We start from the raw sequence: 14299 nt of genomic DNA, 5'->3' as shown, positions 1-14299 counted from the left end.
ACAATATGAGAAAGTGTTGATACCATTCTGGGCAAAACAGTGGTGTTTTAAGTAAGTATAAAAGATTGAGAAATTAAGATAGCTATTCAGTTATTTTCTTTTTGTTCTTATTTGGTTACCAACTGACCTCTCACGTTTCCATTTATATTCCCTGTGATTTCCATTTACTGATTTATAAAACTTTTCTCCAACCTTGTGATAATTATGATAAATTATAAATTGATAAGAGTTATGCTTTCAATTAGCTAGCATGAATATGTTTGAATTCCAAACAATCATTGCCTATTTAATATGCATTAACTCATTGCCTAGACACATAAAGATCTTATCACTTGGAATTGTCTCACCTACAAAATTGTCAGCTCTTGTCTTGGCTAAAATATTTTTTCAGCTCTTTTCTTGCTTTACTTTCACCACACACTTCAAATACATGAGATGACATTCATTTCTGAAAAACTTCAATTATATACCTGTAAGTTATATCCATTGTGGACTCCAGTTCTTCGAATGTTCTTAGTTCTTTACATGCAATGTTTCAAGAGTCTTTTCCTTTCATTATCCCGACAATGCTTGAAAATGCTTCACTATCAATTCCTACTTTGAAATAATCAAATTATCTACCTTCATTTCTTGTATTCATGTTGAAATACTTGAAAGATGCCTGGCCTACAGATTCAGAACACTGTGAATCTTATGACCTCCAATTTTATCTGCTCTCACAATTGCATCTTCTTTCACTCATTAACTGCAAGAGCAATTTCAAAACAACTGCAAAGCTTCCAAACCAAGCACCATTCTGGCCTCTCTTTTTTAATAACCCACTTTGTCTTTTTGTCCCAAAGAAATGGTAAACCCTCAGTATTGAATTTATTCAACTTACTATGTCAACATCTGAAGAATTTTAGTCGTTGTGAATTAATCCTAACTTTTTCTTTTAGTGTTTTAAGATTAGTTTCCCATTTTCATGTTCAAAGTGAATCATCCCTTTCCTAAGGTTGTACAAACTTTATATTTAGAATAATGGTACACAAAAAATGAATACAATGCTCTCATACTCAGAAATGTAGATTTCCATACCTGTGACATTGCTGTTGTCGGGTCTCTGTACATGGAATTAAGAATATTAATTAATCTACATTAAAGTAGAGAAATTATTCTGGGTTGGATGTAATTACATTAGCCTTTAAGTACAGAAGCAAGAGAGAGAGATTCTAAGTATGAGTTGGATTTGACTTGGCATTGCATATTTGTAAAATAGAAGGGCAGCACAAAAATGCATTAGAACAAAATTCTTACAAAAACCAGAATAATCCTGGAAGAAGACACCAAAACCTGAAGGAAATCCATAACCCTAGATAATATGTTTATGGAACCTACACAAGAAAACCAACTGAACCACACTGTGCTCACTTCTAAATCTTAAAAGCCATGAAATAATAGGAGGTTCTTGTAAGCAAAAACTATGGAAATTTGTTATACAGGAGAGAAAAAGATTCTAGCTTTGTTTTCCTTTTTTGCAAGGCTGTTTTGCGTCTGCTGGGTCCTTTGCAAATAAATTTCAAGCTTAATATATTTTAATAAATTAGAAACATGGAAATATAATGCATTCAAAAAGTTCTAAATTAGATATATTTAAAATAAATTTAAATGTGAATTCATACTAAAATGTTCTTATCTGTTTTATATATTTATGTATAAGTACATATATTTTTTTATGAAAAGGGGAGAGATTAGTAATCTTGTTGTATAATTCTTGAACATGGTAAAAAAGATCTTGTATTAATTTAGGACCTATTTCAATAACATTTTTAAATTTGGAGATATAGACCTTGCATTCACTTTATTAAACTTAGACATAAATATTGTATGATATCCTATTCATATTCTAAGTGGAATTTTTTATTTCATTTTCCAATTATTTGATAATGACATGTATGTGTAGGTATATATACATATATATATGTATTTCTCATTTTTCATTTTTTAGGCAATTACATTCAAATTTATCTACAGTTTATATTTTTAGGAGGGTTGTTTCAATATACATTTTAGAATGAACATATACCTTTAATACAAGTAGTTTTTCAGTGATTCTTCTTTACTACATATACAGATATGAACTCTAGACTTGAAAGCTCTCTTGAGCTCCAGGACTCATAATAGTCATAATTAAATTTCCTTGAATGAAAATTAACTGGCAGTGTTTTCTCAATGGATTTCAAGTGTATTGGTTCATTTGCTTCACATTTTTATTTTGTATTTGTTTTTATTTTATTTTGTCTACTGCTGAGGATTGTACCCAAAGCCGTTGACATGCTACTAAGGCTCTAGTGAACTCGATTATTTTCAAAGCCTAGTTCATTAACTTCCTTCTACATCCTATAAGTTGAATTTGTTCTCTTCTCTACACTGAAAAAAAAATGTGCAGAGAGCTTGAATATCTTGTCTAAAATCATAAAACTTAAGTTTAAATCTGGTTTAAACTCCAAAAGAATAGCTGTATTCTCTGTAATCTTTATTTTTTAAAAAGCATTATCTTTTAGTAGTTTGCAAAGGGATCTCTGTTCATCACAGTTTATAAGTTTAATGTATTTTAATCATTGTCATTCTTAATTCTTTATATTTATTTCCTTGGGCATTATCACATGCTTTTTTGAGGATCTAGGCAATAGTTTATGTAGATTCATAGTTTAAGTTCTTTAAATGAGCTCTGACTTTTCCCCATCTGTTTACTTTTACCCCATCTTTAAAGACATATAATTATGAGTGGTAACAAATGTTTGCTGTGGTTTTAGTAACATAAATATATATGATTTGATTATTTCTCTTATTTTTCCAAAGGGCTAAAGAAATACATAAAAGACATTGTGAAGAAAAGTTTGTGTTTGATATGATAAAATTTGAAAAATCCTGTGTAGGTCTTCAAGATGCCAAAAGAAAGGCTGAAGTTATGAAATACATGTCAACTCAACAGGCCTCAGTGGATCAGTAATGTGATTCGATAGTAGATCACATGTATGATCATTTTAAATTGTAGTCGTTCATTTCATATGAAGGACTTAGAAGTAATAATCTGAAAAGAATAATCTATATTTCAAGTTGCATTTGTATAAATATCTTCTAAAGTATAAGAATAATTTTAAAGTTTTGTGTATTGGTCACAATTTAGCTTAATTCCAGTCAAATCTGCATGCACAAAAGGTTCCTTAAACATATATGTGTGTATGTGTATATATATATATATATATATATATATATATAGTCAAGGAAGAATTAAAATGTATCATTTAATGTAAGAACTATTATCAAGGAACTATTTATACATTTTTTCAGATTATCTATGTATGGTAACATTTATGTCATATTTACTTATTCTGGAAATGTTAGCATAATAATTTCTACACTTACTATAAAGTTTTATTAAGATACTGTATAGTACACTTATTATTTTTGTCACCTGCTTTTTGATATTTAATTACATTTCCTACTGATTTGATTAAAATAATTTCAGATATTTTTCTCAAAAGTTTTCTCCATGTATCAATTATTCATGCACATGAAATTTCAAAATAAAAGTTATATTTAAAGTCAATCAGGCTGGACATACCAGTGGCTCACAATGTAATCCTAGCTACTCAGGAAGTTGAGATCTGGGGATTGTGGTTCAAAGCCAGCCTGGGCAGAAAAATCCATGAAACTTATCTCCAGTTAACCACTAAAAATCCAGAAGTGGTTCTGTGGCTCAAATTATAGAGCATTGGCCTTTAGCAAAAAAGCTCATGGACAGTACCCAGGCTGTAAGATCAAGCTCTAGAACAAGTACGACCCCAAAAGGAAACAAGAAAAGAAGAAAAACAATAAATTAGGCATTTGTATATATCTGGGCAACTTTGAAGTTTTTTTTGTTTGTTTTTTAGTTTTGTGTGTGTGTGTGTGTGTGTGTGTGTGTGTGTGTGTTTGACAGCTTGCAGATATGTGGTAGCATGGAAAAGAGAAATGGGGAAACAAAAGAAAATATGTATAATGATATACCTCTGATAAAGGAAAGCATATAGCACAAAGAAATGGTATATATTAACTTTAATTCTATTTAAACTACTTAATACTAAGTGGTTGAATTTTTTTTTAATGTATAAAAATCTTCTATAAGCCAGGTATTGGTATTTAGGACACTGTGATCCAGAGAATCATGTTTCACAAACAGCCCAGGCAGAAAAATTCATGAGACTTAATCTCCCAAATAACAACAGCAACAACAACAATAACAATAATAATAATGAGCCAGGCTACAGGCATGGTTCATATGAAAGAACACCAGCTGAGAAAGAAAACTGAAGTAAATTCAAGTCACTGAGTTTAAACCCCAGAACCACTGCCCCCTCAGAACATTTTTGTAACATCTACACAAATTTCCAGTTGAGTTTTCATATATTTAGATGGATAAAAGTATTACTATATTGTGACAATACAGTTTAATTCTGCCTAATGAGTAGCCTTATTACTCATCAGTTATATATAGACACTTTGAAAATTGTGTTTCTTTATAAATTCTGAAATGTTATCAGTCTTATAAATTGGCAGCAATTAAGTGTTTTACAATAGTGATTATCCATTTGTGTTTCTATATTGGACTGTTCTCGGATGCTGGTAGTATTTTGTCATTTTTCTTTAAATTAATAACTATTTATTCAAATCTATGGCAGCGATGTACATTTTTCTGTTCATTACAAGATAACTAATGAGCACATTTTACTGATATTTCTAATTACCTGGAAAGAAACAAAAGGTGATGGCATTGTGTAGATATATAAGTTTCCATAACAAGTTAGCCAATCTCTCTTATGCCAGTACCTTGCTATGGAAAACAATGCATATATGTTAGGAATTTAATGGAAAAAATATATCTATGTCAGATAGTGACATTATGATACTAAGGTGAGAAAAAATCCTAAATAAATCAGCACATTATTTTCTACAAATGCAAAGGAAACATTTAATAATGGTAAATTTGGGTACTTCTTTCTGTAATAGGAGGGTTTGTCTACATATTAACTAAATATTTATTGTCTTTCCTTCATTATACTATAACTTTACAGCTTCTATCATGCAACATCTAATCAACTGTTTTCTATTCCTACCAAACTATGAGCTTCTTGGAGGTAGAGAATATTTTACTAATCCCATTTTCTCTATTACCTTGTATTTAGGAAGATATGTCACACACACACCTTACCTTTTTTTTTGCTATAGCTCTTACATAAATCAATCTCATGACATTGACTGCTACTGTTTATTTGTTGAAACACCCAAAACTTGTATATAGCCCCAGTATATCTCCTAAAATTTCTAAAAGGCATCTAGACATCTCTACTTTGAAAGTCTACAATATTTTTAATTGTACATTAAAATGGAATGCATTTGCAAGTTTTAATTCTCCTACATTTCTACATCTGACTTCTCTTTCTAAACTCTCTGAAAATAATAGATAGCAATCTTTTACATGGTTCCTAATATTAATTATTAAAAACCTGTATTTAAGTCATTATAACATGACATCCTACCTATTTATTCTATCAGCAGAAAGTCTTTAAAATAGAGACTGGCTAGTTCTACCCATGGAATTTTGCCAATTCCATTTTCCTTTTCAAATCTTGATGTGCCTTTGTTTCCCAGCCTATCTTACAATAATTCTAATCAGATGTTTGAATTGTAACTAATAAGATTTGGATAAAAGCCACATAGCTCTTCCAGGTATGTCCCATGTACTATATCAAGATCTTTCCTGTACTTTAACACCATGTAAAATAAAGACCACTAGCCACTAGATGGAAAGAATGTGGTCACCTGAATCACTGCTTGGAATTTGAACAAGAATACTTTTGCACTTTACATGATCCCAAATAAAACTCAATGATATTAAGGGCTTACAACCTTATCAATTATACTAAGGTGAAAACTTACAGTGATTTAATCTATAAAGTTTATGCTACCCCAAATAAAGGCTCATCACAAAACACAACATATGTGTTTTGTATCATTCCAGCCTAGTAAGGAAGCAAATAATAATGCTACACATCTACTGATAGCCTAGTTAAAGATTGGCAAAGATTTTATCTAATAAACAGACAATAAATGTTTTATGATTTTGTTGAGCAAAAAAGTTTCATTGCAGGAATTCTACTCTTTTTTCAAAATTTTAATAAAGTTATTCTAATATAGTGTTTCATATTAACATAATTTTATATAATACTGTAGTATTGTAAAATAAATTACTATGAAAACAATTTATAAGCAAGTGACCAAAATAAACTTAAAAGAGAAAGTGCCATTCTGAAGCCAAAGTTAAGCAGGTTACAGAAAAATGGAAGTGAATGAAAACAAGACTAGGGCCAGAGATCTCTTTCTTTGATGAATGTAATACTGGTAATAGGAAGACTCCTATCTCACAACCTTGTAAAATGTCTTTCAGAGAAGCAGTGTTTACTGCTTCTGAAGCAGCAGTCAGATTAGAGCAGCAGCATCTCATTGAAGAAAACAATTGAGTTTACTTATCCATCTACTTTTTCTTTCTTTTAAGCAAAAAATAAATCTGAATTTTCTGTCCAGTGAAAAGTCTGCCAGTCTAGGTTATGTGGTGTGTGACAATATAGAAGAATGATTAACTTCATAAGCTTTGTAATCAGACTCAAGTCTTTGAGTTTGAATTTTGGACACTATGAATTATGTGTCTTAGAGAAAGTTATTGTGGTTCCATAGAAACTACAGCTTCTTCATTTGTAAATGTGATAATTATGGAAAGCATTTAGGACATTAATATATGATGATAATCATGGTAGTGGCACTTAAGTACAAGGTAGTAGAGATTTCAGTAATTTATAAAATAACACTTAGCTGGGCACTGGTGGCTCACCCCTGTAATCCTAGCTACTCAGGAGGCTGAGATCTGAGGATCTGCTAGCCCAGGCAGAAAAGTCCATGAGACTCTTAAGTCTAATGAACCATTAGAAACTGGAAATGCAGCTGTGGCTCAAGTGGTAGAATACTCATCTTGAGCTGAAGAATGCAGGAACAGTGACCAGGCCCAGAGTTCAACCCCCATGACTGACCAAAAAAAAAAAAAAAAGTAACACTTAACATTCTTTGAAAACCTGGCCTTATATTAGGTTAAAGGAAGCTCTGTGTGTGGCAATCCTCTGTGTGAGGAAATCTGTTTTTTATTTAGTTTATTGTTATTATAAAGGTAATGAACAGAGGGATTACAGTTATGTAAGTCATGTAATGAGTACTTTTCCTTTTGTACAGTGTCATCCCTTTCCTCATTCTTAATCCTTCTCTCTTGTCTCATGCAAGTGTGGTATAGCTCACTTTCAACACACTGCTACACTTTTTGCCGTTTTCCCTTTGAGTTTTGTTCCCCCCATCCTCCCAAAGATACACACACTAATAAACCATATTGAAATAAAAGAAAACAGAAGCAACACAAAAAGAAACCTGTTTCCATAGTCTATAGCTTGGAGTTCATTTTGCTGCCTCTCTCTCTCTCTTTCTCTCTCTCTCTCTCACACACACACACACACACAAACACACACACACACATACATATAAGCATTGTATTTTTGTGTTTTTTTTTCCTTAAAAGTATCCTCTTTTGGTCTCAATGTATGTGTCTAGAGTCCTATAAAATTTGTCATATCCCAGTGTATTTCAGATCTGATTTTTTGCATATGAGAGACAACATGCACCATTTGTCTCTCTGAGCTTGGCTTACCTCACTTAACATATTTTGCTCTTGTTCCATCTATTTCTCTGCAATGACATACTATTATTATATCTAATGGCTGTTTAAAAATTCCATTGTGTATAGGTACCACACTTGTTTTTGGAAATACACATCTATTGCAGGGCATTTGGCTGTTTCTTCAACTTGGTTACTGTGACAATGAACATGGATGTGGAAGTGTCCTCATGGTATCCTAGCTTGAGGCATTCTGTGTAGCTGCTCAGGAGTAGTATGGCTTGGTCATAGTGAATATCTTATGTTTAGTTTATTGAGGACCCTCCAGATTGTTGTTCAAAGGGGTTTTACTAGTTTACAATTCCACCAACAGTGCAAAAGGGTTCAAAAGGAGGAAATCTTGTAACTGTACAACTGTGTTTCTATGTGCCGTGGTGGAATGACATGGTATCTCTTTTAGTTTTGATTTTCATTTCCCTGATGATCAGTGATGGACATATTTTACTTATCAGTTACTCATTTGTACATCTTTTGAGAATGCCTTTTTTGTCTGTTTTTAGTTGGATTAATTTTCTGCTTTATTTATTTCAATTTTATTGAGTCTTTTTGGTTCCATAGATACTCAGGATAGTAGCCACTTGATGGTGCATACTCACCAAGTACTTCCCATTTGTGCATTTATTCCATTTTAATCTTCTGTTACATATAAGCTTTGTATTATTTGGATATAATTCATTAATCTGTTTTTGATTTTTGTATCATTTGCTTTTTGTGTCTATCCCAATGAAGAATTTCCCTACATTTCAGTCAATCTGGTTATTCACCTGTAGAAAACTAAAGCTAGATCCTTATATATCACCCTGCACCAGAATCAACTCCAAATGAATCAAAGACCTCAGAGCCAAAGCAGAAAATCTGAAAACATTACAGGATGGAATAGGAGAAACCCTGGGTCTCCTTGGCACAGGCTGAAATTTTCTTAATAGAGACCCAGAAACACAACAAATCAAAGAAAGGTTGGACAAATGGGATTGCATGAAATTTCAGAGCTTCTGCACGGCAAAGGACATAGCTAGCAAGATCAATAGAAAGCCCACGGACTGGGAAAAGATCTTCACTAGCCATACAACAGACAAGGGTCTCGTACAAAATATACTTGGAACTCAAAAAATTAAATCCCCCAACAACAAATCTTCAAAGAAACAACTGCCCGATAAATAAGTGGGCTAAAGACTTAAAGAGAAACTTCTCTGAAGCGGAAATAAGGATGGCCAATAGACATATGAAGAAATGCTCAACCTCTTTAGCCATAAAAGAAATGTAAATCAAAACAACATTGAGATTCCACCTCACCCCAGTTAGAATGGCTATATTAAGAACTCTAATAACAGATGCTGGAGGGGATGTGGCCAGAAGGGAACCCTACTGCATTGTTGGTGGGAGTGTAAATTTGTTCAACGCTTTGGAAAGAAGTATGGAGGTTCCTCAAAAGACTCCACATAGAGCTCCCCTATGACCCAGCAATCCCACTTTTTGGCATTTACCCAAATGATCCCAAGGCCATACTAAGGCTACCAGCACAACTATGTTTATTGCAGCATTATTTACCATAGCTATAATATGGAACCAACCCAAATGCTACTCAATGGATGAATGGATCAAGAAAATGTAATGTGTGTGTGTGTGTGTGTGTGTGTGTGTGTGTGTGTGTGTGTGTGTACACAATGGAATTCTATGCCTCCATTGAAAGAATGACACTGCCCCTTGCCCCTTTGTTTGGAAATGAAAAGACTTGGAAATAATTATATTAATTGAAGTAAGCCAGGCCCAAAGAAACATAGGTCCTATGGTGTTTCTTATTTGCAATAACTAGTACATGTATAGGACAAGCAGAAAAGGCCAAAAGCTATATAAGTATAACCATATAAGATGATGTTAAGCGAAATGAACCCTAAGATAGGGACACAAATATCTTTTTTCCTTCTTGCTTTTGGTTCTAACATATTTATAATGTTCCATGTGACTTCTTTTGTTGCTTTGTATGTTCCTCCCTCATGGTATAACCCCTATTTTGACTCTATTTGATGGCAGTGCTCTGTATCTTGTCTATACACTTCTCTAATTCGTGGACAGGAAGGGAAAAACCAAAATGCTTAAATAAGGATACAAGCTGACCTATTGTAACAATGAGATTTACAAATCACTTTGTTGAAAACGAACTTTAGAACTCTGGCTGGGGTAGGGGGTGAGGGTGGGGGCTGTAGTCGTGGAGATGTGAGGGGGAAATTCTCAATAGGAAATGTACTCATTACCTGGCTCATGTAACTGTAACCCCTCTATACAATATTTTACAATTAAAAAATGTACAAAAGGAAAAAGAATTGGAAATCAAAACAACATTGAGATTCTACCTCACCCCAGTTAGAATGGCTGTAATCAAGCAATCGAACAACGATGCTGTAGGAGGTGTGGCCCAAAAGGAACACTACTGCATTGTTGGTGGGAATGTAAACTTGTTCAACTACTTTGGAAAGAAGTATGGAGGTTCCTCAAAAGACTCCACATAGAGCTCCCCTATGACCCAGCAATCCCACTTTTAGGCATTTACCCAAACGAGGCCATACTAAACTATCATCACAAACAAGGCCATACTAAACTACCATCACAACTATTTTTTTTGCATTATTATTCACCATAGCTAAGATATGGAACCAACTCAGATGCCTCTCAGCAGATGAATGGATCAAGAAAATGTTGCATGCATATATATATATATATATATATATATATATATATATATATATGAATTCTATGCCTCCATGAGGAACAATGACACTGCCCCATTAGTTAGGAAATGGGGAAGGCCTTGGAAAAAATTATACTAAGTGAAGTAAGCTAGACCCAAAGAAACATAGGTTCCATGGTTTCCCTTATTTGCAATAATTAGTATATGTCTAGGATAATCTTACAAGACTAGTAGAAAAGGTCAAAAGCTATGCACATATGACCATATAAGATGGTGCTAAGCAATATAAACTCCAAATTCGAGACACAAGAGGGTTTATGTTGTTTTTAGTGTACTTACAATGTGTATTTATGTGATTCTTTTTGTTTCTTTCGTATATTTTTCCCCCATGGTGTAACCCCTGTTTTTACTATATTTGATTCTGGCACCCTGTATCTTGTAGACACATTTTCTAATTTAGGGCAGGGAAGGAAAATAACAAAATGCCGAAAGAAAGATATAGGTTGACCCACTGTACCAATAAGATGTACAAGACAGTATGTTAAAAACCAACTATACAACTTTCGGGGAAAGGGGTAAGGGAGGAGTTGGGGAGGTGGAGGGGGAGGGGAAAAAAGAATAGCCTCAGTACAGGCATGGTTGCACATTCATGAAGTCACATACTTCAGGAGACAGAAGCAGTAAGATAATATGTGTTAGGTGAGCCTGACTACATCGGTAGATCCTGTCTTACGTTTCCTAAATTTCACATGATAATTTTGTTTAGTTTTCATCTTCCCAATTAATTTAACAATATCTGTGCATCCTTGAGATTTTAAATGTTGGTGAATGTTATTCAACCTTAATAGTGCTGGAACAATAGCAACTGTAGGTACATATTTTCTTTTTTTAAATTTAATTCTATTTTATTATAAAGGTGATATATGGAGGGTAACAGATGTATAAGTAGGGTAATTAATGAATACATTTCTTGCCGAATAGTGTTAGCCTCCTTCTTCATTTTCTCTCACTGTCCTCCCCCATTTCCCCCACGACTCACTTCTCCCAAAGTTGTAAAGTTCATTTACAGCATGTCTTGTGAATATTGTTGTTGGATTGGTTCACCCTTTGTCTCATGTTTTGTTATTCCCTTTCCTTTTCTCAAATCACATAAATGTATATAACAAGATAGAAGGTACAACAATCAAAAACAGTTACAAAAGAAGATTAAACCATAGGAAAGAAAAAAATAACTTTGTACATAAAACCAAACAAACAGATGACAAAAAACCTCTCTCTCTTGTATCCATATCTTGGAGTTCATTTCAATTAGCATCACTTTATGTGGTTCTATGCACATAGCTATTGAGTTATTTAAATTCTGAGCTAGAACTCTCCTAGACATATACTAATTATTACAAATGAGGGAAACCATGGAGCCAAGTTTCTTTGGGTCTTGCTTACTTAATGGGATTTTTTTCAGGTCTTTCCATTTCCTTATGAATGGGGCAATGTCATTCTTTCAGATGGAAAAATAAAATTCCATTGTGTGTGTGTATGTGTGTGTGTGTGTGTGTGTGTGTACCTGTATGTATACATAAATGTATATATATAGAGATATACATATACACATGTATATGAAATTTTCTTGATCTATTCATCTACTGATGGGCATCTGGATTGGTTCCATATCTTAGCTATGGTAAATAATGCTGAATTGAACATGGTAGCTTTAGTGTGGCCTTGTTTGTGATCATTTGGGTAAATGTCCAGGAGTGGGATTACTGGATCGTAAGGGAGCCCTATGGTTAGTCTTTTGAAGACCCTCCATTCTGCTTTCCAGAGTACGTGAAGCATTTTCAATTCCCACCAATAGTGTAGTAGCACTTCCTTCAGGCTACATCACTGTCACCATCTGTTATTTGTTTTCTTGATAATGGCCATTCTAACTGAGGTGAGGTGAAATCTCAATATTGTTTTGATTTGCATTTCTTTTAAACCAGGGATGTTGAGCATGTCCTCATATGTCTTTTGGCTAGTCTTCTTTTTTAATTAATAGGTTTTTTTATTGTGAAAATACCATACAGAGGGGTCACAATTACATGAGCAAGGTAATGAGTACATTTCTTATCAAGCATTGTTGCCTCTTCCTTTGTTTCCCCTTACCATCCCTGCCCTCCCATCACCTCCTTCCCCACCAAAGTTGTAAAGTTTGTTGTTGTTTTTTTTTAATATAGGATAATTTTATTTCTTACTGTGCATTCAAATCAAAACTTTGGAAAGAACCGGCTTAGCATTAACCCATTTTATTTATATCAGCTTTTAAATGGTTCTTTTCCTAAGTCAGTCAGGAAATAATGCCTCCTGCAGCTGACTTCCTCACTCCTTTTCTCTTCTATACAGTGAGTATGTAGAATAAACTTGGTATTTAAAAACCTTGTGTCTTCAGTAAACATTTCAAATTTTCCTTACTATTACAGTAAGGCTCTGAGAGTGTGTATGTGCACGCATGTGCACGTGCACATGCTGATCCTGGGACTTGAACTCAGGGCGTGGATCATGTTCCTGAGTTGTTCAAGGCTAATACTCTACCACTTCAGCAACAGCTCCACATCCAGCTGTTTTGGTGCTTAACATAACGTCTTGAACATTTCATTGTTGCAATCCACCTGTATCCCTATTTAAACAATTTGTTTTTTCTCTTCCCCTCCAACATCAAATACAGTGAAAACAGAGGTTATACCATGGGGGAAGAACATACAAAGTAACAAAGAAATCATCTTATAAATATGTTAGAAACAATAGCAAGAAAGAAAAACCATTTGAGTCTTTAAGTTGGTGTTCATTTCTCCTAACATCAATTTCTGACAATTTCTGCTTGTCTCAGACATGTTCTAGTTATTGCAAATAAAGGAAACCATGGGACTTATGTTTCTTTTGGACTGGCTTACTTCACTTACTTTTTCCAAGTCTTTGCATTTCTTAACAAATGGGGCAATGTCATTCTTTCTGATAGAGGCGCTGTCCTTGTGCTCTTCAGCTCAAGGCAAGCACTCTACTGCTTGAGCCACAATGTCACTTCCGGTTTTCTAGTGCTTTATTGGAGATAAGAGTCTCACAGACGTTCCTTCCCTGTGCTGGCTTTGAACCACGATCCTCAGATCTCAGCCTCCTGAGCAGCTAGGATTATAGGAGTGAGCCACCAGTGCCCAGCTATTATACCACATTTTACTGAGGGGCATCTGCGTTGGTTCCATATCTTAGCTATGGTAAATAATGCTGCAATAAACATAGTTGTGCAGGTAGCTTTAGTATGGTCTTGTTTTTGATCATTTGGGTAAATGCCCAAAAGTGGGATTGCTGGGCCATAGGGGAGCTCTATGTGGAGTCTTTTGAGGAACTTCCATACTGCTTTCCAAAGTGGTTGAACAAGTTTACACTCCCACCAACAATGCAGCAAGATTTCCTTCTATATATCACCCTGCACCAGAATCAACTCCAAATGGATCAAAGACCTCGGAGTCAAAACAGACACCCTGAAAACATTACAGGATGGAAAAGAAGAAACCCTAGATCTCCTTGGCACAGGCCAAAATTTTCTTAATAGAGACCCAGAAACACAAAAAATCAAAGAAAAGTTGGACAAATGGGATTGCATGAAATTGCAGAGCTTCTGCATGGCAAAGAACATAGCTTTCAAAATCAATAGGGAAGATCTTCACTAGGCATATACTGGACAAAGGTCTCGTATCTAAAATATACTGGGAACTCAAAAAATTAAATCCCCAACAATAAATCCTCAAAGGAACAACTGCCCAATAAATAAGTGGGCTAAAGTC

The 14299-nt window shown here is 34.1% G+C and overlaps 1 protein-coding gene across 1 annotated transcript in view; it reads left to right on the top strand.

Moving 5' to 3' along the window:
- Lrriq3 (leucine-rich repeats and IQ motif containing 3) overlaps nucleotides 1-3454 on the top strand; it is an 86734-nt gene extending 83280 nt beyond the window's left edge. The window contains exon 8 of the mRNA XM_013016837.1: nucleotides 2842-3454. Within this exon, the coding sequence (XP_012872291.1) occupies nucleotides 2842-2992 (151 nt within the window). The 3' untranslated portion in view covers nucleotides 2993-3454. The remainder of the gene's footprint in view (nucleotides 1-2841) is intronic.
- Nucleotides 3455-14299: the final 10845 nt, after the last annotated feature.

This window comes from Dipodomys ordii, unplaced genomic scaffold (assembly GCF_000151885.1).
Source record: "Dipodomys ordii isolate 6190 unplaced genomic scaffold, Dord_2.0 Scaffold33, whole genome shotgun sequence".
In the NCBI taxonomy this organism is placed as follows: Eukaryota; Metazoa; Chordata; class Mammalia; order Rodentia; family Heteromyidae; genus Dipodomys; species Dipodomys ordii.
This window is presented reverse-complemented; position numbering and strand designations above follow the sequence as displayed.